We start from the raw sequence: 26,667 nt of genomic DNA on the forward strand, positions 1-26,667 counted from the left end.
GCAGGAGTGGATTGTATATTCTAGTTCTTGATGCATGATTGTGGCATCTAGGCATCTGCCTAGGCACTAGGCATCTATCTGCATCTTTAGGCACCTAACTACCTCTTAAAAAATTGGCCCTTTGAGACAATAAACATGGAACCCCATAATGCTACTTCCATAGAGTGATTCTTCAGGGTGGAACCTGTGCATGTGTGTGTGTGAGAGAGAGAGAGATCGTGGGTGTGTTGCATATACACAAGGAAGCAGAGTCTGAAGGAACTGCACTTTAAAAGGCACTATAGATAGTAAGAGCCAACAGCATTGGGAACAAGATACATACCTCTGTCTTCTTTAAATTAAGAGAGCTGAGTATGCTCTTCCTCCCATTTATCACTAGAATGGTGAAGGGGGAAGAATAGTTGAATCCACTAAAGAGGAACCTTTACAAATGTTTCAAAGAGTTTGACCTATCAAAGCTTACACTATTTAAATATATCTCTTCACTCTAACTGAGCTGATATTTAGCCACATAATACAAAACGGCCCTTTAAAATAAGTCACTTTAGGAATGAGGGGAGCAGATCCTCAACTGCTATAAAAGGTGTAGCTTTACTGAGTTCAGCCGAGGATCATCTGGCCTTGTGATTACTATTCTGAAAATCAGCCCATGATATCTCAATTGGGCACCCACCCTAGAATCAGAGTCCTTAACTTCTAGACCTTAGTTTCTCCATCTGTAAAACAGGGGCAGTAACTCTTAATTCCCTCAGAGGGGTGTTGTGAGGCTTAATGTTCTTAAAGCACTTTGACATAATACTTTGCATTTCATTAGTATTTTCCATCTGAGGTTCTCAGTGTGCCTGGTAAAGGGTGTATTTATTATTTATCTCTTAAGTGAAAGTTTTGGGGGATAGTTCTTAGGGAGCAGCAGAGATGATTACCCAGACATTATTTGGTGTAGTAGTCAGCTCTTATTAGAACTCTCTGAAGCCCTGGGTTTATTTCCCCAGTTTCCCCTTACATTGGGATTACAACACTGTAAAACCAGTGGTGCTATTTCCTAATTTACAAGGTTGTGAGGGTGACTCCAGCCCTCTATCTTGGCTGGCTAGATTCCTGCCCTAGGCTTTGCCTGACAGGTTTGAAGGATCTCTGTCATAAATATAAAGGGAAGGGTAAACCCCTTTGAAATCCCTCCTGGCCAGGGGAAAGCTCCTCTCACCTGTAAAGGGTTAAGAAGCTAAAGGTAACCTCGCTGGCACCTGACCAAAATGACCAATGAGGAGACAAGATACTTTCAAAAGCTGGGAGGAGGGAGATAAACAAAGGGTCTGTGTGTCTGTCTATATGCTGTTTTCTGCCGGGGATAGACCAGGAATGGAGTCTTAGAACTTTTAGTAAGTAATCTAGCTAGGTATGTGTTAGATTATGATTTCTTTAAATGGCTGAGAAAAGAATTGTGCTGAATAGAATAACTATTTCTGTCTGTGTATCTTTTTTGTAACTTAAGGTTTTGCCTAGAGGGGTTCTCTATGTTTTTGAATCTAATTACCCTGTAAGATATCTACCATCCTGATTTTACAGGGGAGATTTCTTTATTTCTATTTACTTCTATTTTTATTGAAAGTCTTCTTGTAAGAAACTGAATGCTTTTTCATTGTTCTCAGATCCAAGGGTTTGGGTCTGTGGTCACCTATGCAAATTGGTGAGGCTTTTTACCAAACCTTGTCCAGGAAGTGGGGTGCAAGGTTTTGGGAAGTATTTTGGGGGGAAAGACATGTCCAAACAGCTCTTCCCCAGTAACCAGTATTAGTTTGGTGGTGGTAGCGGCCAGTCCAAGGACAACGGGGGGAATATTTTGTACCTTGGGGAAGTTTTGACCTAAGCTGGTAAAGATAAGCTTAGGAGGTTTTTCATGCAGGTCCCCACATCTGTACCCTAGAGTTCAGAGTGGGGGAGGAACCTTGACAATCTCTATAATTCAAAGCAAATTCAGCTGAAGTTGATATGTTTGGGGGTTTCCCATGACTTTTACCCTAAGCTTGGACCTTGGCGCTGGTCTTACAAAGCTGACCCCCAGCTGTGCAGGTTACATTTCCACACTAGTAGTGTGTCGTTAGGATTTCCCTTCCCTTTATGCTGGCTCTTTTGCGGAAGGGAAGTCGGTCCAGTCGCGCCATATTGCTTTGTGCCCAGGTGAGGGTGCTGCAGTACAGGCGTTGCCTGTCTCCTCCAGCTTCCTCGCGCTCCCGCAGCCTCAGCACCAGGACCGTGGCTGGGAATGGCTGAGATTGTGCCCAGCAGAGGGCGCTGCCGGACCGGTCCAGGCGGCGGCCGAAGCAGCGGCAGGGATGCAGTGGGAGGGTGGGTGGCTGGAGAAGCTGGTGCTGCAGAGCCGGCGGGGTCCCAGCGGAGAGCATGAGGCGCTCAGAGCGGGAAGAGCGTGGAGTGGGAGCGCTGAGCTGCGTGGAGTGGGAGCGCTGAGCTTCGCGCAGCCCTGATCCAAGCCTCCGCGCTGGACTCCGGAAGACATGACTATGGCTGGGGGAAGGAGAGGGCTGGTGGCTCCCCAGAACACCTTTCTGGAGAACATTGTGCGGAGATCTAATGGTAAGGGGAGGATTAGCATTCACCAGCAGCACGCCCAGTAACAGGAGATGCTCCGGGGCGGCCAGAAATGCTGCTGAGCTTGGGGCTCGCAGGGGGGGGGGCAGTGGCAAAGAAAACCCAGGAAGTCCTTCCTGCAGCCGGTCTCCGGCCGGGGGCTGCTGCCCAACTGGCTTTGAACCATCACGGCTCGGAGGGGATTGAATGAAGCGGTCTATGCCCCCGCCCTTGGTGGCGCGATCCCGCCGGCGATGCCTTTTCAAAGTCCCGCAGAAAGTAGAGAGGAGAGTCTGATCGGACCCTCCGAAGGGGGGAGGTGGGGAAGGAAGTCCAGGCTCTTGGGTTGCACGAAACCCCCGTGATCTGGCGTAAAGCACCCCGGGACGCTGCTCTGCGGGGCTCAGGTGTCTGCTGTAGAGATGGGAGAGGGAGACGGGTTTGCGGGAGAGAGGCTCGGGCACGCTCTAGAGCCGCCTGGATGCTGCCCCAGTGAAGACCCCGCCATGCTCAGGCTCAGACTCATCGCCCGCTCCTCGCAGCTGGGACTGCACCCGGCCCCCTCCTCAGGCCTCTCCCACATCACTGGTGGTGCCCTCCTCCTTGCTCAGGGGCTGCGTCCTTCCTTTCCACTGGGACGTGCTGCTTCGGGGCTAGGCGACCCAATGTGCCTGTCTTGGCAGAGCCTGCGACGGTTGTTTGGTAGTTGGCGATCGCCTTAGTTTTAATTTGCTTGCCAGGAGATCTCTCTGCTGTTGACTTAATTCTCTTCTATCTCTCAGCTGCGGTGGCAGGCAGGGTGAGGGTTCGGGTGCTGCTGTAATCACAGATACGATCTGTGGGTCGGTTTAAATTAAGGGCACAGCAAAAAGCCTATCCTGGGTCTGGGTGTCTAAGGAGGTGGTATATTTCTTAGGCATTCTCCTTATACACAGCAGTGTATGCAGGATAACCTCGTATATCAGCCATTCAGGACATTTGTCTATTAGATCTAAATAGCTGCCTGTCACTTCTGTAACAGTAAGGAGTGAATAGGTGTTAGCCTGTATATGGTTTAAATTGAATACTGAAAATGTTGTAGTTCTTCTATAGCCAAATGTCAAAACCATCAGCCATACTATGGGCCGGATCCTGTGGAATTCACTAATTCAAGTAGTTTACACTCACCCAAAGGATCCCACAGACTTCAAGGAAATACAGGGTATGTAAGAAGTCAGTTGACTGTCAGGGAGATTCTTTTGGTCTAAGAAATTGCTTTTTAATGACTAAATGATTTCGAAATTCAAGATGGTCTCTAGGAAAAAAAGGAAAAACCCCCAAGTCATCTTGGAAGATAAGGGAGGTCTATCTCGCGGAGTTGAAATTAAGTTTCTTTTTTAAGTAAAGAAAATGGTATTTGAAATTTTGTGAGCCTAAGGATGGATAATTTTTTCAAGAATACAGTAATCAGTATATTGTTGCAAGGGGAAATGTCTAGAATTGCACAACTGTGTGTGAATATGTATTAATGTGATCTGGAGTTTGCTAAAAGGCTGTTTCCTTAAAAGGCCTCAATCATGCAAACATTATGCATAATACTTAAAATGAAGAACATATATGTTTGCAGGAATCTTGGCCTAAGTTCTACCAATTTTTAACTCCCGTTCACTTCACTGAGGATACTAAGCAATTTAAGGACTTGGATAAGTTAGAGTGTAGAATCAGGCCCCCACATCAAGAAAACACAATTATTGAATTACATTATTTAAAAATAATCAGCTACATGATGATAAAGTGAAGAAGGGCAATTCCTCATTTGATCTTGGGCTGGAAACTCAAATTACTCCAAGGAACGATTTTCAATTTTTTTTTTTTAAAAAAAAACAACTGGAGGCTCTTATTGAAGCAACAGCATTTTAGAAAGTCCGGGAGTGCAGACAATCTGGGTACTACTAATGCATCTTCACACGTAATTGTGACACTCTAAATAGGTTGCCTTCTCCCACTCTCTTCCTAGAGAAATGTTTGATTACTGTATTCTTAGAACAAAAAAATACTATCCATTCTTATTGAAAATCCCATTATTTAAAAATAAAATCTCCTGGCTGGCTGTGGTGAAATAGAACCTCTAATCTTCCAATTTCAGTTACTTAAAATTTTTTCTAGAGACTGTCTTGAGTCTTTGAATCATTTCATCATGAGAAAAGTCAACTTCTCACTTTATTCAGCAGAACTGATGAGTCATCAACCTGAACATTTGATCAGTTTTCCATCCCTACACCCCCACAATCATCTGAAGCAGTGTCAAAAGTTACCTTGACATTATAATTTATATGGCGCTGTGGGTGAGCAAGTTGCTTCACAGACTAATAAAAAGAGCAGGCCCCTGCTCTCAGATGTGCATTAGTTCATGAGGGCTAAAATAATACTAGACTGAACCTCTAGGCTCAACCTTGTAGGAGGGGATGGCACACAGCTGTACCACACTAAGGAGGAATTGTGACTCAAGTTACAGTCCCTTCCCTTGCTCTTAAGAGGGTGTAATTGAGTGAAGTCCTTTCTCCACTTTGTGCTTGCTCAGCTCTGCTGGTCAGTTTACGGGAGGCATAGGGGAGTCAAGGCTCCTCCCATTTCCTCTTCCTCTGTCCCTTCTCCTGGCCCACCTGCTTGGAAGGAGAATACTGGGCTGTAGTCTTCGCTATGCCTCCTGTACCCAAGCTGTGAGGCAGGGGAAGCTAAAGTGGCCACATAAAAATTAAGGTTTTGGTCCCCCTTTATTCACCTACTCAGTCACATTTGGCTGGGTCACAATCTGACTGATGAGAAATAAATATAAAATGATGGGATTCGCCATTGAAATGTCGGGAGTTTTATCAAGTTAGTACTTAGCTGGCAGCTCAGAGCAGGTTACACGCTGCCTCCAAATATTGAGTAGATAAACATACACAAATGCATGCTCTTGGGAGTCTGTTCTCCCACTGAAATGTGAGGGACTTAGCATTAATGTCAGTTCTATGACTAATTGGTGTGATGCATATGGACCTTGCTGTGAAGGGGGCGTAGAATAGAAACCACTCTGTTTATATCAGAGACACAAATTAATTGAGGACCACATTTGTACTCTCTCTTTTTAGAGACACAGAGAAGCTAGCTACCTAAATGAGACTAGATAACAGTAATAAAGCAATTATCTGCAACCATTTATTGGGAGCAATAATCAAAACACACAACTAATTATGCCATTTCACCATTAGTTTAAAATGTAATACTATGAACAGCATTTGATATGAGATGTGAAGCTTGAAAGCGGACATGTCTCCATTGCCAAGTATAGCTCATAAAGAGAATATGTGTGCTTGAAAGAACTGGTGGTTTTAAGTTTATTGTGCATGATTTTTCAGGTCTTTTCATTCTGGCATAGTGTTTTGCTCATGTCTATAGCTTGTCTTCAGGAGGAAGATTGTCATACCCATGTGCAGTGATTTGGGATAAGGGAGTTTAAGCACCTCCCCGACCCCACCCGCAAATGTGGCTTGCCTGAGTTGCCACCCCAGGTGCAGGAAAGAGCGGGTTTGTAAGGTCAGTTCTGTCTCCCCAGCCCTGCGTAGGAGTGGGCTGAGAAAAGCAGGGAGATAAAGACCCATTGCTCCCTTCCCCTACATGCCAGCCAGAGTGAAGGGGGAATTAACATTTAAAAAGCTACAGTAAACTACTGGAGCAAAGAGGAATCCCTTCCCTGAGCTGCTCCAGGGATGGCGTAGGCATGCACCACCCCACACATATGTTGTTTACAATTCTGCTGGTAAACAGCTTGTCTTATGCTTAATATTTTAAAACAGTGTTTCTGAACTACCCAGGTATAGTTAGAAAAATAAATGTTGTGCATGGGACTTAGTCAGGCTTGGTGAACAAAAAGGGTTTGTTCTGGTTGGTTCTGAAGAAGTGAAAAAGGTAAAAAGGCCAGAACACCCTGTGGGCGGAAAATTGCCTATGCTGTAAAATAGTTCAGTACGGAAGAAATCACTAGGCTGCTGATGGATATTGCTAATGTCATATTCATGTTTTTCCTGCGGTAACACAATATCCCTGTGGTATACAACATGCTATAACAGTATCACAGCTATCATCTTGGTCTGCAGCCAATACACTCCATTCAAATGGTGCAGTATGTTACAGGCAGCTCATTTTTATAAAATGATATTTTAATGCTTTATCAATAATCTAGAGGGAAAAAATCCTTTAAGTTTACAGAATTATAGGCCTGAGTTTTGCAATCCTTCCTCAGGCAAAATTCTCATCGAGATCAGAGGGAGTTGTAAAGGCTGCAGAATCAAGCCCTATTGTCTAATGACTATTGAATTTTAATAGAGTGCAGACACTTCTGAATATTAACAATAAAAGTAAGGAAATATATCACCAAACCAGAGCTTTGTCCAGACGATAACATAGCTAAACAAATATTAAAAAAGACATCTATTCCAGATTTCAGATCATACAACGTTAAGACCAGTGTGGCTTCAAACCTTTGAGCTACTTGTATTATGCAAACAAAGATTGATAATGCCATATTTCTAATATGTTATAATTAGTTTTAGCTCAAGGTCAATCTATTTATATGCTGAAAGACACTGGCATACCTACCTGAGTACAAAAATTCTGCTCCAATACCCATGAATCTACCCATATATAAATCTTTTACCAACTACTTATAGACTTCTCAATGTACAATAATATGGTGCTAAATAATACAGTAAATAAGAGAGGTCCACCAAATAGTCATGTGTTTTCTTTTGTATAACAATTTTGCTTCAAATGCTTATAGAACAAAATAAACAATTATTGTATAAGATAATGTTTAGGCAATAACATAGATGAATCTTATCTTTCTTGTTTGAAAAGGATGTGTCAAAATTTTATACATCAAGGTCCAGACTCTTGGTTCTGCCTAAGTCCCCTTTGAGCCAAAGCTGCCTCAAACTGGGGCCTAGCACAATCTAGCTTTGGTTTTGTTTGGGGTCTTGAGGTACTACTGGAATACAAATAATGACCAGGTCATGGGGTGCTGAGAGGGGGGCCACTCTAATGGGAGTAACTCAGAGCAGTGCCTGGGCTGCTCTAAGACACACAGAAGGCTCTTTCTATTCCCCCCAGTTCTGGGACTGCTGGGTAGGTGAAAGGTGGCTTAGGGGGCATCTGTCCTTGCTCACTGGATCTGAGGATCTGGGCCCAGTCCTACAATTTCCCCACACCCAGCTTTTCCATTGATGTCACTAGGAGGTTTGGGTGAGCTAGGAATGCCAATATAGGCTTCAAAAGGGTAAACTTTGGTAAAAATCAGTTAAGTGTCTTTCCAATAAGGTTGTTTTGTGTATTTTTTAGTACTGAGGTATTCATATCAAAGCATATTTTAAAAGGACTTAAATTCATGCACAAGGTAATTTTTCCCCCACAAACAGACTGTTAAATCTTCTATGTGGTCTGATAACATTAATCTGGGTTAAGTTGTTAGTACAATTAATTAGTAGAGAGGATGAGACACTGAGAAGTTTTTGGTCTGCACAGACCTTTTTTGAGCTACAGTGCACCAAATCAGGAGAAAATAGCATAACCCTGGATAGTCTCTCTTAGATCCACAGATGCAGGAGACCCTTCACTTGTGGATTTCCCCAGTCCTGTGCTGATGGTTTAGTTCAGTCACTCCTGTGGCATTATTTCTCCCTTCCCATCCTCCTCTGGACCTCAGAGAGGATGCTCTGCAGGTTTAGGTTTCGCATGGAGGAAGGGGGTAGAGTCTGGGTGGGGGAGGGCAGAGGTGGGGCCTGGGAGAAGCACTTTGTACCCTTCAGGAAAATTCCCTGGAAAAAAATAATATAGCCTAGGGCTCTAATATCTCTTCTGTGGTGCCCACTTCCCATGGCCAGGCCAGGGGGAGCCCCTGGTAGCACTGCTTTAATGGAGCTGAATAATAAGAGAACCTGGATGAGAGGGTTTGGAAGCACAGGATGCCTGTGAAGTTGACCGTTTCTGTGGATCCCCTGAGATCTGCTTTGATCACTGGGGACTGATCAGGTTCAGGGGCAAATCCTGTATCCCTTGAAGGAAAAGTATAGAGGGATCTCCATGAGAGGAGCCTCACAGAGACTTCCCTTGTGGGTTGTACTCTGGGAGGGAATATCAGCCCTGTTGATTATGCCATATTTAATAGAATAGGCCTTTTCCCTTGGTACTGAAGAACATCATCAAGACACATCCTGCTAAGGGATATGGTGAGTAGAATCCTGTTGTCTCTAGTAACCAATGTGGATTCCTCTTGAAGGGTTCAGAGCTGATTCTCACATTGTGAATCAGACAAATCTCTCAACCGCCCCACTCAGAAATGGTTTGACACCTCTTCTCAGCAAAGATTTACTAAGACAGTGTCCAATGAAATTTGGTCCTAAATTTAGATTTTTTTTTTTAAATAAAAAAAAGCCTCTTGCAAATCCTGAATGACAGAATTGTTTCCATGATTGTATTGTTAATTCTAATGGAAGTAGTTTAAAAAAATCAAACAAGCATTCCATTTTACTGTCTGCAAACAGACCTTGCAACATTGTGCCATACGTGAGGCTTGTAAGAGAAACTAACTAGCAAGATAAAAAATGAAACTGGCCAGGCTATGTTCTGCTCAATCTGAGAGAAATGTAACAGCAAACAGCATAAAGAGTGGAATAAATTAATTGAATTTCTAAAGTTTTTTTGCATTTTAATAACCTAAATTGTTGTTGTTATCATAGGAAACATGAAAAAAGATCTTAACCTGACAGTGTGGCTTTAGCAGCAGAGTGCTGCATTTTGATATCCCTTTACTAAGACTTACTTTTACAAGTTATGCAAATAACTTCCTATACTATGAAATATTTACGTAGATGGTAAGATCTTTGGGGCAGTGACTGTTCTTTACTGTTTGTACAATGCCTGGCACAAGGGGGTCATGACTGGTTCATGACTGGGGCTACTAAGTGCACTGTAATTCAAATAAATGACTATTTATAAGTGTTTTCATACATTAAACTAAACTGTGGTTTTCAAAATAATTGAACAGAGTATATGTTGGGGTCCATTGTATTTGTTTTCTTTTTTATCATGTATCTGTGTCTGCTAATTCACAAATTTCGATAATCTTCAAATTCTGCAATGTCTCCCAACCATTAGTAGGTGAAATTCACTCTGTGCAGTGGGCTGGCACATAGGCTTTGTGCCATTTAAGCTGTTTTTTGAGAACGTAAATGGGTGCCTATGCCTTGTGCTGCTTGTGAATTTCATTCCAGCATGACAGGTTTCAGAGTAACACAGAATACAGTGTTAGTCTGTATTTGCAAAAAGAAAAGGAGTACTTGTGGCACCTTAGAGACTAACCAATTTATTTGAGCATAAGCTTTCGTGAGCTACAGCTCACTTCATCGGATGCATACTGTGGAAACTGCAGAAGACATTATATACACAGAGACCATGAAACAATACCTCCTCCCATCCCACTCTCCTGCTGGTAATAGCTTATCTAAAGTGATCATTCTCTTTACAATGTGTATGATAATCAAGTTGGGCCATTTCCAGCACAAATCCAGGTTTTCTCACTCTCCGCCCCCCCCCCCCCCCCACAAACTCACTCACCTGCTGGTAATAGCTTATCCAAAGTGACCACTCTCCCTACAATGTGCATGATAATCAAGGTGGGCCATTTCCAGCACAAAACCTGGATTTGTGCTGGAAATGGCCCACCTTGATTATCATACACATTGTAAGGAGAGTGGTCACTTTGGATAAGCTATTACCAGCAGGCGAGTGAGTTTGTGGGGGGGGGGGGGGGGGCGGAGAGTGAGAAAACCTGGATTTGTGCTGGAAATGGCCCAACTTGATTATCATACACATTGTAAAGAGAATGATCACTTTAGATAAGCTATTACCAGCAGGAGAGTGGGATGGGAGGAGGTATTGTTTCATGGTCTCTGTGTATATAATGTCTTCTGCAGTTTCCACAGTATGCATCCGATGAAGTGAGCTGTAGCTCACGAAAGCTCATGCTCAAATAAATTGGTTAGTCTCTAAGGTGCCACAAGTACTCCTTTTCTTATTCCAGCATGACTGACTGAGGTTCGGCTGCATATTGCCATGCATGTCAGTGAGTATCTCTGATACACAAATTGCTGGAATGAACAAAGTTAACCTTTAAGCAGGTGTTGCTAGTGGCAGGGGGTATTGACTTTGCTGTGGAGTGTCGGTGGAAGAATGTCTACACCAGTTAAAGCCTCTAGAGGGACTAATGGGAAAGCTAGAGTAGCAGACCATTTGTTTTTCCACTCCTTTGTACTGGTTCAAGGTGCGATAACTCCACTGGTTTCAGAGGTCTCTATGCTAATCCCACATAGGCCGATGCAGAGGGGGCACTGGGGACAGTGGAGTTGTCAATTATGTGGCTGCCAGGGCCTAACGCCCGGAAGAAATTGCAGAGAAGGCTGCTATTTCACCTCATAAATTGTAGTAGCATCTGTGGAGTGGTGTTGGCTAGAAAGTGAATTTTACCTCCCTCCAGTCCCTGTCACTTCACTTGCATAAGGCAAAGTGAATTTCACCTAAACAAAGTAGGCATCTGATACATGAAATAACTTTCTACTCATTTATTAAATGTAAATGCATAAAGCTGACATTCCGTAAGTACCCAATCGTGCAAGACTGTGTGGGCAAGTTTACATCCAATGGGAGTTTTTGCTTAGGTATGGTCTTTAGGTTGGGCCTAGTGGCTCTGATTCATCAAAGTATTTAAGAATATGAGTAATCCCTCCCGGGCTTCACCGGGACTATTCAGCTGCTTAAAAGTATGAACATGTTCATATACCTTGCTGAATTAGGGCCAATGTGAAGAAACAATTTTTTTTGTTCTTGCTTGGTCTTGCTCCTTTTTAAAGTCAATGGCAAAACTCTTTTATTAACTTCACTGGGAGCAGCACAGACCTGGAGTTTGCAACATAACTTTTTTACTTCTCTAGTAAGCTAATGTTATCCCAATATTTTGCCCAATTTGAATACTGAAATTTTTCTTTGCTAGTTATTACTAAGCTAAGAGCTTCTAATTTTTAGTGTTTGGAAATGTATGACCCGATCTAGTAAGAAAAAAAGAATAGATTATAAGGATGATAGATATGCATTTTAAAATTAATGTTCTGTACACCCCCAAAAGTTCCATGGTAGTAATTCAACTCATCACTCAATCAATCAATCTGTATTAAATCCTAGAACAAGATCATAAAACAAATCTTAATGAAACCTGTTTGCTAGAGAACTGTTAATGCATTTTTGTAATGCATACCCTTAAGACTTTGCATAAAATTAGGTCTGGTCAAATGCTTTTAAAACTCTTGATGGCTTAAAATATCAATAAATCAAGTGGTTTATTTTAAACTGCCAGAAGATCTATATAACTAATGTACCCCAAAACAGGCTCTTCACTGGGTTTCTTTTTAAGACCAGAAAGGGAAAAACAAACAATTAAATGAAGTCTAATTGTTAAACATTATTATCTTTGTTCTTTTTTTAAAAAAAAATAGTACATTATATGGTTTTTACAGATTTGTACAGGGTGAAGTTTTAATATTAATTTTATTGACTGATAACTTTAATTTTGGAAAGTTACTTCATTCTAGATGCCACATTTGCTTTAACATGCTTTCTTTTTTTTAACTTTCAGTCTGGACATTATCTCATAGACAGACAGGTACAGAATGATGCTATGTACAATATACACATGACAGCTTCCATGCATTCTGTCCATTTCAGCCATTACTTCTCCATTGTTCTGTACCAATTGCTGTTAATTTACAAAGAGGGAAAATGGTTTGCAAAAGTGTTTCTTTTAAAAAAGTATTTTTTAGATTTAATTTGATATTTGACTATCTTTCTAAAGATATGTAATCATCAAAAGAGCGAGGGTTATCACTGTTGGTGGAATGTATCACTGTTTGCCATTGAAACTCTTCTGGTGGTAGAGGTCTGTTGTGAAATATTTACTATAGCAATGTAAAATAACAAATGTTGGCATGGAACTATTAATCTCTGTACGAACTGCTGGCTGAAAGTAGCTTTCATTTTTGTGCAATTGTTCAAACTGAGTCACTTGAAGTTGTTGTTTTAGTTAGCGTTGCCTTTGTTTTTTGTGGTAAGTATGATGAAATGCATCTTCTGCAATTCTTTTCAGTCTGTCTGTGTACCATGCTCTATGTGCAAATAGTAGGCTTAGAATGCAGCATTGAAATGTGTGTACTGCACTGAAGCTTTGCTCATGCCCTAGCAATTGTAGAGTCTTTAAAACCCCTTTTGTCTCAGTAAAGTGTGTGTTTTATTATGTGAACCTTAATATGGCCATTTTGTATGTATATATTTAGGTGTTTATTTTCAGATATAGCCTGGCTCTACAGTTCAAAACTATGTACTATAGAGGCAGAATATTGAGGACTTACATTACAATGGCCACAGATGTCATTTCTCAGCAAAGAGGATTCATTTTAACATGGCAAATGAGGTCACATAATGTGGTGATGTTTAAATATCAACCCATCCCTGTCCAAGAAATCAGCTCAATAGATACTGAGCCAAAATATGCATCTGTGCAACTCCATTGATATGAGAGCAGCATGTTATCCCATTGGCTTTACTCGGCTACCTCAATACCTATCTAGCAGTATAAGTTGCTGTTTGCATTTGAACAGATTAATATTGTCTTGAGGGCCTCATACTGCACTTCTTATTCTGCCATCAATTTTGTGATTAGTGGGTGTGTCCACCTACTCTGCATTTAGGCTCTAAGTTTAGGCTCTAAGCCACTTGTGCCCAAAGAAATAGTTATTCATGTTTTAAAAAGAATTCCAAGAATGTATTTCCTTACAAAGTTGTCTAGATGTTGGGCCTTATGCTGATCTCACCTTGGGGATATATCGGTGTAATACCATTGACCTTGATAGTTACTTCTGCTTTACACCATTGAGAGCAAAAGTCTGCACAATTTAGGGATAAACCTGAATTAAAATGATCGAGTAAATAATTGCTCAGTGGGAATCACTAATGCAAACTGTGAGTGTAAACTCTCTGATTATAGAGGTTTTGAGAGAGATGTATTTACAAGGGAGCACTACATTTGCTATCAAAAATGAAAACCAAAATACTATATTAAAAAAAAATCTTCAGGTTGCAAAGTCAAGTGCTCCACAAATTTGGAAATACCAGAACTAAGGTTGCCTGGCAAACCTAAACTTACTCCCCTTACGTTTATGCTTTTTGGTGTAATTAATTATATAATTGTTACATACTATTTTTTCCACAGGACCCCTTGTTAATTTCAGCAAGGGAAGGGGTAGCATTTTGTACGCCTATTTCAGTGACATGAAAACATAAGAACAGCCACACTGGGTCAGACCAGTTGTCTGTCTAGCCCAGTATCCTGTCTTCTGACATTTGGCTGGTGTCAGATGCTTCAGAAGAAATTAACAGAACAGGTCAATTTATTGAGTGATCCATTCCTTGTCATCCACTCTTAGCTCTGGCTGTCTGAGGTTTACAGACACCTAAAGCATGGGGTTATATCCATGACCATCTTGGCTAATAGCCATTGATGGACCTATCCTCCATGAACTTATCTAACTCTTCTTTGAACCTAGTTATGCTTTTGGCCTCCATAACATCCCAAACCATGTTGCACTCTGCTATTGGTTGTAACATGCCATCTATGCAGTTCAGTGCCCAGGTAACTAATGTAACACTAGCTAAGTGTGCTATGTCTGCAGATAGGATAAGAGACTGCTACAGATATCAACTAAGAGGGTTACTCTTTTACCTGAAATGTAAAGGCCTATGCTGGGTTCAAACTCTACTGAAGACCTATGAAGTGTTATCACAGTAACTTGGGGCATAACAAGGGGAGGTGGTGCGATGTACTCCATACATAGGAGTGTGACCACAAAGTGGGCTCTTAAATCCCAATCCTACATAACTTACTCACCCAAGCAGTTCTTAATCATGCAAACAGTCCTACTGACTTCAAGATGCCACAGATCTTCATGGGATGACTTCTGTGGATCTGCTTGCATGAATAGCTGTGCATCTCGTTGGGTAGAAGAATTTATAAGCTCAGTTGCCGAAGCAGGAGGAGATTGGGTCTGATCTTGTGTTGCATCTCCAAGAGCTTTGTGCCCTATGGATTCAGGATGTTCCAGACTGCCTATGGCTTGTAGCTCAACCCAGAATCTCCAGAGTCCTCCCAGCTCCACCTCTTTTGGGATTCACAAGGGGGCAGTGTTAGGGGTTTTAGAGCCTGTGCTGTGCCAGGGGCATTCTTGCCCAGCCAGCTGCTGCTCCTGCACAGCCCCTCTCCGCCACAGGAGCGATGTGTAGGGAATGCTATGTGGCCAAATTAACATTGTGGTAACATCTTGGGCCTGATTCACCAATATATTTTGCACCACTTCCTCAGTGCAGAACAGCGCTAAACACAGCTTAAGTAGCCAGTGGAGGATTCTTCTTCGTCCCCACTGGGCATAACGATTCCTATGTTTCCTCCCCTCCTGGTCATTGGCATAGAGAGTATGACCTCTTAAAAAAGGTATGGCTGGGACACCACTTCGTCCAGCTGCAATAATGGTTCCTGGGGGGAGTTGGCAGAAATTATCCACTCTAGTCTGCGCTGTGGATTGGATTGGTGCCCAGCCAGCCCCGGGACTGGGAGAGGGGACAGGGAAGGGTGACTTGGGGGCACCTTTGCTGTCAGGTCTGGACTCCTGCTGAGTGCTCCTCAACCAGACTGGAGAACTGGGGCCCCGTCCTCTTGGGATTTGAGAGCTCCATTTCACAAACATTGTGATGCATCCAGGCTAGGACTTTGTGCATAATACGTGTCCTCGGCTGTCTAGTCAGGTTTGGAAATGGTGCCCCAAATCCATATAATGGGTTAATCTTGTCTCTGGAAGCAGCCCAAGTAACCAGTCTGGGAGATCTCCTAGGGTGGTGGGGAAGGAAGCCTCACAAAGAGCTGCCCTGGGCCACTACTGTAGCCTTAGGGCTTCAACAGCTCCTGTGAGTATTTTTACAGACCCTCTGTTTTTTTTTTTTTTGGTCTAATCATGTCCTTCCTCTTGCCTATTCTTTTCCTGGCCTCCCATGCCCTCTGGGAAGTCCCTAAGTGGCTGTAACCTCTTGCCTGGGGTCTACGAGAGAATCCCTCCTTCCTGTCGTATGGCAGCTCCGCAGCTATGCCACTGCCTCCAGGGTGGGTGCACCTGCAGCCGGGAAGGCAAGACTTGTCTCAGTAGATGTTTGATATCTTCCTGTGTGAGGGAGTGACTGCTTAACTGATTACCAGCCGTGTCTTGTCAGAGACCTGTCAGAAACATAAAGTCAAATCAGTGCAATTGAGCACTGACTGTAGCACTGGGGCTGTGCTCAGCTAATATCCCTTCTGCCTGGGGGGGCAGCTAATGATAAGAAGGAACTGTGCAGGGTAGGTGATATGTAGGATTCCCTATTTTGTGCCATATCCTGCAGGGCTCAGCAAAGGCAAGACCCCCAACAACTGAGATGCCTGCTGGGTTACACACATGGAATGCCAGCAGGAGAGGGCCTCAAATGGCCGCAAACCTGCTTTGTGGCAGGTGGGATGCGGAGAGGAGGGCTGTACAGTAGAAAGCAGAGAAGTTCATATTTTTCTGTGATGCTCCATTCTCTTCTATGAAGGTGAAATCCCCCAGCCCACGGACTGAAGAAACAAGCAGGGTTTGGTGGGATGGAATCCCCTTTCCCAACCCAGTGGGCAGGATGCTGGGGTGTAGCTCTCCCCCTCTGCTACCTGTGTCATGCTTTCTGGCCACTGGCTACACACAGGGCTCCTGGATATTTGCCTATGTGGATCCTGCTTCCAGCTCTCCTTCTGCACCCCCATATCTACAGCCAGTGCACAGCTGAACTTCTTGGTGCACATGGGGTTCCAAGGATGTCATTGCATGGCAGCATGGTCCACATCCTCACTATGGGGTACTCTGGGGTTTCTGTGGTGTGCAGGCTTTGTGTGGGCTCTTCACCAACAGATGGATTTCTCACCTTGTGAGCACTAATGGAGTGGGGCAATAGAGCTGGATAAGGAAAGGAAGGATCATTCAGTGGTTGTGGTGCTGAGCTGGGACTTGGTAGATCTGGGTTCAGTTCCCTCTTCCATCTCTGTGACCTTGGGCAAGTCACTTAGCTCCTCATCTGTAAAACGCATGTTGTGACTGTGAAGCACTCAGCTATGATAGTATTGGGGGGCCATAGAAGTACCTAAGATAGATATAGATAAATTCAGGTCTCTAGTTATAGAACTTGTTATCTGGAGCCAAGTTCTATGCTCAGATGCCTGGGGAGAGCCACCCTATAAATTAATAGACGCTCCTGTACACAGCTCCGGGAGTAGAATTTCCTTTTTGGGAAGAGGAGATGATAGTCAAACTAAAATGAATGGGTAAAGTCATCAAAATCATTGATGCTGGGACAGAATGTGACCTGAAGTTCATATTTGCATATTTCACTGCTGCTTTTTGTTTCCTGATGGATTTTTAAAAAATGTATCCAGACAAGATACAGTGCAGTGTTCGTAGTCGAAAAAAAATCTCAAAAGTACTTGATTCAGGCAAAAACAATAAGAAGAAATAACTATTTTAGTGAATCATAGTGAGGGGTAACGCACATGTAGTGCTTCTGGAACAAGGTGCTTTGCCTAAGAAAAGCCATGGTATTTAAAATGGTTGTGAGAAACAAAGAAGTTAAGATGTCCTGCAGATCTATTACCAATATATTTCACTCTAAAGTGTGTATACAGATACTTCTATTGCAAGTAGGATTGGGCAATGAAAGTAAGTGGATAAAGAACTTCTTTTTTTTTTTTTTTTATTTAAACCCATTTTAAGCTTGCTACAAAATTTTGAAAAGGAAAAAAATCCCACCCGCAATTAATAGTTAAATTGTCTTTAGTCTTTTACTTTCAGGAATCATTGATGACTGCCATAAATACAGAGTGTGCTTTAAATACAAATATGGAGACCTAGATAACCCTTTTTGTTCTTTGTTTAATTTCACTTGGATGTCTAGCCACCCTGCATAATGGTGATGGGCCTGATTCTTCCCTGCCTGGCTCCTTGTGTCATCATTGATACCTGCGAGAAGTCAGTGCTAAAATGAGAGCAAATTAGATTCCTCTGCATGAGTGAGTGGAGCGTAGTGTTTTTTATCTCACTTTGTGCAGATGCAGCTGGCTGAGCAAGGTCCAAGGCAGTGGAGAATCTGGCTGTATGTACAATAGTCAATGTGCTAATTGTTTGAATGATACATTAATTCTACAAAAGCAGTAGTAAGCATTGAAGCGTGAATTCTGCTCACTATATTCCTGCTGAGTAAAATTCACCATGGCATGGATGTCCCGCAAAAGGACCTTAAACGGGGTCGGATTTCCAGTTAGGCACAGTAGGCATATGCCTGGGGGTCCCAGCATTCTAGGGGAACCTTACCTCTCTAAAACTGGGTGCAACACGAAGGTCATCTGCAGGTGGGGGCGCTGAAGATTCTGTGCCTACAGGTGCAAAAATGTAAATCTGGCCCTGCTCTTAAGCACCATGTTCAATCTGCTAGTGGGGCTCTGGGCCCTGTATGCCATGGAAAAAGGTGTTTGCATCAGTCCCAGATAGGTCAGAATCGACAACAGCAAAGGGTGAAGGCAATAGGAGGGGCCACTGAATCCAAATTCAGAGCACATGCCAGACAACTGTTGCACAGAGGTCTTGGTCACTTATCCAGTGGGTGGAGCTGGATTGGTGAATGGCGGGGGAGAGGGGAGGACAGAGGGGAAAGAGGAGCAGTGCTGTAATCCCATATTAGCCCTGGATTGGGGATGGGATTCACCTCCCCATACCCTATATTTTACCTGCATAAAGTCCAATCACTCAGGCTTTATGCAAGTAAAGTGAATTTAATCTGCAAATAATCCTGTTGACGTCAGTAGGAATACTATGTGAGTAAAGTGAGTGGGATTGGGCCCCAAACAAATAAATATATATAGGAATGCAGCCACAGAGCTATCTAACTGTCTAACCAATGTGTTCTTTCAAACAGATACTAATTTTGTCTTGGGTAATGCCCAGATAGTGGATTGGCCCATTGTATACAGCAATGATGGATTTTGCAAGCTATCAGGATATCACAGAGCAGAAGTTATGCAAAAAAGCAGCACCTGCAGGTATTTGAGTGCAGATTTACTTTCTATTAAATAACTTGTAGTGTTGTGTTGTCCCCTGAGAAAAAAGTCTGTTTGTTCCATTTTTCTCTTTAATTTCCCTAGGATGCATCTGTCAGTTATGCTTTGCAGGTGAAATAATAGGACACCATCAAACAAGGGCAATTTTTGTCTCTTTCACGCCATAAGTAAATGGCTTTGTACGTCTCTCCAATATCTTACTTGAATTCCTTGGTTTGTTTGCAGTTTTATGTATGGGGAGCTGACAGACAAAGACACAATTGACAAGGTGCGGCAAACTTTTGAGAACTACGAAATGAATTCCTTTGAAATCTTGATGTACAAAAAGAACAGTAAGTTGTTTTTTTGTGTTTTAGGTAAAGTGGAGGGCGGGGGAGTGGTGGTGGTGGTTGTGTGGTTTTTAATATTGGTGAAAGCTGCCAGTTTGCTAGCCTGGAAGACTGCAGTCTTATTAAATTTAATGTTAATACCTGATTCCGCAGTCTGATCCATAAGGGCAAACCCTTTTACCTGTACAGAGTCCCAGCCAAGGCAAGAGCTTAGGGGTCTGCCCACATGCATCACATTGCAGGATTGAGGCCTTCACTTGCTCACACTTATATTACAACTACTTCAGCTTCCAGAACAATACTTCAGCATGTCAACATTAGAATTCAATAAATAATACTACATGGACTATCCCATAATGACAACAAAACCCACCCAACCAACCTGACCTCTCTAAATACAAACCTACGGAGGTTCCAACTTGCAATCCACCAACCCAACTCTGTCCCAAATATCCAATTAAAAAGATTAGCTTTGTAGCTAGCCCAGGTGTTTAACAAATTTGGGCTCTGTCAGATCAATGAGGGAATCTGTCCCTTGGGAAAGATCCCTGACAGAGAACCCTGCTAGCAGCTGCTTCCCATTTAAATCCAGGGGGCTCCCAGGCAAGAACCTCTGCTGATTGTCTCATTTAATGGGGAGGAGATCACCTCTTTGCACCAGCCTGTATTGTACTTGTTCTGTAAGTAATGTAACCTTCCCTACTTTGTCTCGCCAATGCACTTCAGCCTTGACCTACAGGAACCAGCTCAATGGAGAAGGGTAATCCAGTCTCCCTGCAGAGTTGGTCCTTGGTCTCTCTGCTGAAACTGCCAATTAGGGCCAGCTGTGGGGTAGCCATCTGAGAGAATCAATCACTTCACATAGGCCACTGAAAGGTAATAAGTAGGGCCCTACCAAATTCACAGTCCATTTTGGTCAATTTCATGGTCATAGGATTTTTAAAATCGTAAATGTCATGATTTCAGCTATTTAAATCTGAAATTTCATGGTGTCGTAATTACAGGGGTCCTGACCCAAAAAGGAGTTGGGGGGGGGGGGGGGAATGGTCACAGTCACAAGGTTAGTGTGTGTGTGTGTGTGTGTGTGTGTGTGTGTGTGATTTTGCAGTACTGCTACCCTTACTTCTGGGATGGGTGGCCAGAGAGCAGCTGCTGGCTAGGAGCCCAGCTCTGAAGGCAAAGCCGCCACCTGTAGCAGCGCAGAAGTAAGGATGGCATGCTTACTTCTGCAACCCCCCTAAAATAACCATGTGTCCCCCCACAATCCCCTTTTGGGTCAGAACCCCCAATTTGAGAAACACTGGTCTCCCCCATTAAATCTGTGTAGGGTAGGGTAAAAGCACACAAAAGACCAGATTTCATGGGGGGAGACCAGACTTCACGGTCCGAGACATGTTTTTCATGGCTGTGAATTTGGTAGGGCCCTCGTAATAAGGGCTTTGTATGCCAGTGCCAATCTGTGGGTGCACTCAATCCTTTGTTTTCTAAAAGAATCTAATCAGTCCTATAAGGCTGCTGATGTCACTTCATTGGCCTTTGTCGTCATTTCAAAATAATCCTCAAACCACCTTATTTTTCTTTCCAATCTCTCCAGCCTCTGGTTATGCTGCCTGTTACCGTGCAGTCTGAGGCACTGTTCTGTCTGAGAGTGCACCATGGCTTGGGGTGCTTTCCTGGAGCACAGCCTTGCTAATACCAATCAGTAGAAAAGCCATGTGCACCAGCTGAATAATACTGAGCATTTGTGATTCTTTCATTCCTCAGTGTCATCTGACTCCAGTGTTTACCTGTGTCTTAGAATCATAGAATATCAGGGTTGGAAGGGACCTCAGGAGGTCATCTAGTCCAACCCCCAAGCAGGGCCAATCTCCAATTTTTGCCCCAGGTCCCTAAATGGCCCCCTCAAGGATTGAACTCACAACCCTGGGTTTAGCAGACCAATGCTCAAACCACTGAGCTATCCCTCCCTCCTAGTCTTGCTAGGCTGAAAATAGTTAGCAGCCACAGGGAGTACAGCTCCCCTCCATGCATGCAAAGCCAAGTAAACGAGCAGTTGTCAGGGTATCCAAGAGGGGCTGAAGGAAGGAGGCGTCTTTCAATTAACCAGTGACTCGGCACTGAGTAGCTATGTAGCCACTCTTCTGTCAGTGCTGCAGCGTATGGGCTATAGTCACATCTGGGGACTCTTGCTGTCCCCCCCTGCAGGTTTAAAGCAGTCACATTGTGGGGGATGCACCGAGCACTTCCCTGTCTCCAGCCCTCCCATGCACACAGCCATAAGGAGAGGAGCACATTCCCCTGTGCAGACTCTTCACCACCTGCCAGGTCAAAAAAGTGGCACTGTGGTGGGTCTGCTGCATTGAAGGACTTTCAGGCCATTGGAGAAGGGAGGTGCATGGAAGAGGCAGCAGTTAAATCTGGTATTTAACTCTAGTGAAGATCTAGGTAAATGACCGCACACTGGCGTAACTTAATGAAGGATCCCACTTCTTAGAGGCCAATAGATCTTGTTTCCTATTGCTTTTCAGTGTGTAACACAGACCCCTGATTACAAAGCTGTACATTTTTCAACCTCATTAGTCATATTAGAGATACCTGTCTACTGTGAGACAGACCTTGAGAGAGAACCTGTACATCACTAGAACCAAGATGTAACATATAAAGCAGAGGTTCTCAAATATTTTCATAACATGGACTGCCTCTTAAAAGAGAGATTGTCTTTTGGCTAACCTTCCCCTCGCCCCACTTCATTATTTCATAGACCACAACCCTTTCTCCCCTGCACCCTGAGCCTCCATTTGTGATCACATAATAGGCCTGTGTAAATACAGCAGTTGCGTATTTGGAAAATTAATATTGGATAAATATTGAAGTAGAGCTGATCAAACAATGGTGACTATTGCATGAAAAATGTGGAAACTTTCAAATTAACTTTCATTCAGCAGGTTTTGAAAAGGACAGTTTTTCCTCTGAAACTTTTCACAACAAAGTTTTGGCTTTGAACACATCTTTTTTTTAATTTTGTTCCTCCTGTTTTCTACCTTTTTTTTTAACCTGTTTTTTGCTCTTTTTGTTGGCTTTTCCCCTCCTAGCCACTGAAATGGTGGGGGAGAGGGGGGGCAGAAAAATTAAATAGTTCTATTTTTGTTACTGAATAAACAGAATATTTTGAAAAAATGAAAATTTGTTTTAGAAAAAAGACCATTAAACAATTTTGTTTGAAAAGTGTAGACTACCTCTGCATTTAATTAATGTATTCTTAGCTCTTTTAAAATGTAATTTACCAGCTGGAAACAAGGAATACAAAGCAAAATTTTCAGATGTATCATACGTGGGTACTGGGGACAAATCAGCATATTGACATGCATTTCATACATGATAGCTTTACGAATGGTAATCCCATCTCTGCTCACACTCCAGTTTTGGGAGATGTATGTCCTGATCCTAAACCATTGATTTTTAAATGGAAGCAGGAGAAGGTGTATAGTCAATAGATGGAAGTCATTTAATAATTTAACCAGGGTTGGCATAGACTGCTGACACCACAATCTCAAAAGCAGTGACTCGATGTCAATATTTACTTAGCAGCATTAAAAAAAAAAACAAAAAAACCGTGGTCATTGTAGGCAAGTTCATACAATCACTGCGCTAGTACAGAATGGCTGTGAGCCTACACTGGGTCACAATTATGACTTAGCCGCTAGCATTTTATGATGTATCCTAAAGACAGTGAGTCTGTATCCTGCCTTCATGTTAGCATGTATTGGTACTTTTTCTCTAAATAAGTATGCAGGAGTACTACTCTTCACTGAACTTTAAGGTTTGGAGAGGATTTCATAGCACTGTATGGTGGGGTCTTAATTGTACAGCATATATATGTGGAAACATATTCAGGTTATTTAAGATATTGCTTTATAGAACAGTAACTGCAGAAAGTCTACAGATGAAGTGCAAGCAGTTAAAATTTTGGGCGTAAAGAGACCACATTTTCCTCATAGTTATGCTGGTGAAACCCAGTGGAGGGGCACTGGTGGATTTGAGGGGAGAAGTTGGCCCCCTGAAGGTAATTTGTAAACCTAGATCTCCCAGAGCCAACACACAGGCTTACAGTAACTTCAGGAAAAAGCTCGAACAGTTTAATGCCATTATTTTATTAAAGCTGGATTTGCAGTGGTGTCAATGTTCTGAATGTTTAAGGAAAATTAAAGCAATGATTGCAGCTGCATTGAAGTCAAGGGAGCTGTGCAGATTTACAGCAGCTGAGAATCTGGCCCAATATACTCTGTTCTCAATAATACCATTAGATTCGACTTTTAAAGCCATTTGAGTGTTAATTTACTCTTCACTCTTTGAAGTGTATGTTTTGCTTTTTACGTTTCTCTCAGTGTGAAGATGAAAATGGATGAGTAAATTCCACTTGTAACTTCTCGTCTGTTTCATTTCCTGGTTCCCACACCTTAATAGAACGCTCTAGGATTTGGGTTATGAACAATGCAGGGGCAGGTTTGTCTTTTATTCCATTGCTTCCCTTGCAGCAGAAACAACTATGTATTAGGTTTTGTAAGACTGTACTTTACTTGCCTAAGTTTTTGTCCAGATTTGAACAGCTAGAAAGGCATTTTTGTATAGTAAATGGATACTATCCAGTATGTGGTGGTGCGGCCTCAAAGGAAGATTGCTGTAGTGGTGAAGACTAGCCTAAACTTTTAGGAGCAAAGACATAAGAGTTATAGGATTAAACACACCAGCCTGAGAGGCAAAATATACTGCTTAGTAGTTTTACCGGAGTTTAATGAGGAAGATTCCCTCCTGCTAACAGAAACCTTCAGATTACATAGCTTTTCTTCAGCTGCATACGGAGGGTGCTGTTTTTTGGCCTAGGAAGGGATTTTACTGTAATCACTCACCTCCATAAGCAGATACAGATGTTCTCCCGGTGTGCAGGTCTGAGCAAGGACCTTTGTACCGCTTACAGACCACACTGAAGCATTGTGAAAGGTGGGATGGGCTGCAGCTATAGAGGGGAGTCTCCTCCTAAAGCGGTGTCTGTCTCAGCTCTGGCTAGGCCCACAAAGGGGTAGGCCAAGGGATGGGCGACAAGCTCTGTGATTAGGCAGCCCTGGTATTCTCCCAAGTGGTTCAGAGGAGCTGTGACTGATATTCCAGCACATATGCTGAAGTAGTGGCTATTGTGTTGGGAGGCTGGATTTCACCTCCCTGGATCCTGTGCTTTTCACTTGTGTACAACCTGATGCCTGGCTGTATGTGGGTAGAGTGAATTTCACCAGTATTGCTATCTGCTTATTAAGTTTAATGAAATTATTTTTTCCATTGTACATCTCTCAATACACAAGAAGGCACTCAGGTAGTACACAGAATGGTATGGAAGCCCAAAAAGAATGACTTGGGGCCACACTCTGCTCATGCATATAAATAAGTACAGTGCTTTCTATAGGGTGAAATCCCCCCGCCCCTCCAATTTCTACAGGGTTAAAATCACTGAAACAGGGATAGGGCTTGTGCTCCCCCTCCGCACCAGGTGAATTGTGCCCAGCAGACTTAAGCAGAACCATAGGTAGCAAGGTGCAGTAGGCCTGTAGTGTTTGCAGCATAGACCACGTAGTGATTTATGAACTGGTCCAAACCATTGTGTGGGAGCAGAGGGTGGAGAAAGTGAAGGACGAGTCACAGTGGGTCACATTCTCAGCTGCTATAAATTGGCATAGCTGAGGATTATCTAGCTGTGATTCTAACCCAATGTCTTGTTATATCACAAACCCACTCCCTTTCATTCCCTGTAAAATACATACGCCCAGTGGTGAGCTGGAGCCAGTTTGCACCGGTTCGCTAGAACCGGTTGTTAAATTTAGAAGCCCTTTTAGAACCGGTTGTTCTGCGAGGGACAACCCGGTTCTAAAAGGGCTTCTAAATTTAACCGGCCAAAAGTGGCGCCTTAGGCGCCGACTCCATGGGTGCTCCAGCCCTGGAGCACCCAAGGGGAAAATTTGGTGGGTGCAGAGCACCCACTGGCAGCTCCCTGCCCTACCCCCAGCCCCAGCTCACCTCCACTCCACCTCCACCTCCTCCTCCTCCCCCTCCCCTGAACGCACCGCCCCGCTCTGCTTCTCCGACCCCCAGGCTTCCTGCGAAGCAGCTGTTTGCGCGGGAAGCTGAGGCAGGCTGAGAAGCAGGCGGTGGCTTCCTGCTCAGGCCCAGGGAGGCGGAGGTGAGCTGGGGCCAGGGGGGGTGCGAGGAGGGCCACCCACGCTGCAGCAGGTAACCCGGGGAGGTGCGCGGGGGAACCGCTCCCCGCCCCAGCTCACCTCCGCCACCCTCGGCCTGAGCAGGAAGCCGCCACCTGCTTCTCAGCCCTCCCAGGCTTCCCGCCAAACAGCTGATTCGCAGGAAGCCAGGGGAGGGGGGCGGAGAACCAGAGCGGAGCGGTGCATTCAGAGGCGGAGTAGACGTGAGGTGAGCTGGGGCTGGGCGCAGGGCGGGGAGCTGCCGGTGGGTTCTCTGCACCCACCAAATTTTCCCCGTGGGTGCTCCAGCCCTGGAGCACCCCTGGAGTTGGTGCCTAAGGGGTCACTTTTGAAGTGATCAGTGGGGGAGCAGCCGCTCCCCCCCTAGTTACGCTCCCCGCCCCTAGGAGCCAGACGGACCTGCCAGATGCTTCCTGGGAGCTGCCCCAGGTAAGCACCTCTGGGACTCCCCACCTCACCCCCTGGCAGGTCCCTCTGGCTCATAGGGGTGGGGTGGGCACCCACTATGGTGGCCCACGAGATCCTCCTGCTTGGTTCTGGAGGCAGTCAGGGGACAGGGGAGGGGGGTGGATGGGGCAGGGGTCCGGGGGCGGGGGGCGTCAAGGAACGCAGGGGGTTGGATGGGGCAGGAGTCGGCAATGACCTCCTCGTGGGGTGAGGAAGGAACCCGTTGTTAAGATTTTGGCAGCTCATCACTGCATACGCCTAACTTCAGTTCATCTCAGGAAGGTCAAACTAATATGGCTATGTCACCAGGTGACATCCTGCTCCTGTCTGATCTGTCTACACAGACTCTGAGGCCTTCAGTTATTAAACTGTGCTGGGGTGTTTTGTTTACACTTGCTATTCCCCTACCTTACCAATCCATACACCATGTTATTTAGTTTCAGTCTCTCCTCAGTTCTCCGCCGAGGAGGAGAGGGAAGAGATCTCTCTACCCAGAGATCTCTCCTTCCTGCCTCTCTCTCCCCACCTTCCTGTGCTGCCTTATACTTCCTGTGCTAACAGGCCATTTCTCTTGGTAGTCCTCCACCAGCCCTTCTAATCCATTAATTTGGCCCTGCCAGGTCCACCCTGGGGGAAATTAATTGGTGTTTAAGTGACCGGAGTGCTGGCTCAGCTTTTGGTTCCCAGCCTTCTGTCACAGGCTAGGACTCATAAAACTGATAAACCAAGTCCCCATTGACCATGGCAATGTTGCCGGCACCCA

General features: G+C 44.0%; 1 protein-coding gene across 1 annotated transcript in view; it reads left to right on the plus strand.

The window, feature by feature from the left end:
- Positions 1-2,418: 2,418 nt before the first annotated feature.
- KCNH1 (potassium voltage-gated channel subfamily H member 1) overlaps positions 2,419-26,667 on the plus strand; it is a 312,945-nt gene continuing 288,696 nt past the window's right edge. Inside the window, exons 1-3 of the mRNA XM_078851976.1 lie at positions 2,419-2,592; positions 18,724-18,847; positions 19,091-19,197. Coding sequence (XP_078708102.1) covers positions 2,514-2,592; positions 18,724-18,847; positions 19,091-19,197 — 310 coding nt within the window. The 5' untranslated portion in view covers positions 2,419-2,513. The remainder of the gene's footprint in view (positions 2,593-18,723; positions 18,848-19,090; positions 19,198-26,667) is intronic.

The sequence above is a fragment of the Lepidochelys kempii genome, chromosome 3 (genome assembly GCF_965140285.1).
Source record: "Lepidochelys kempii isolate rLepKem1 chromosome 3, rLepKem1.hap1, whole genome shotgun sequence".
Taxonomy (NCBI): Eukaryota; Metazoa; Chordata; order Testudines; family Cheloniidae; genus Lepidochelys; species Lepidochelys kempii.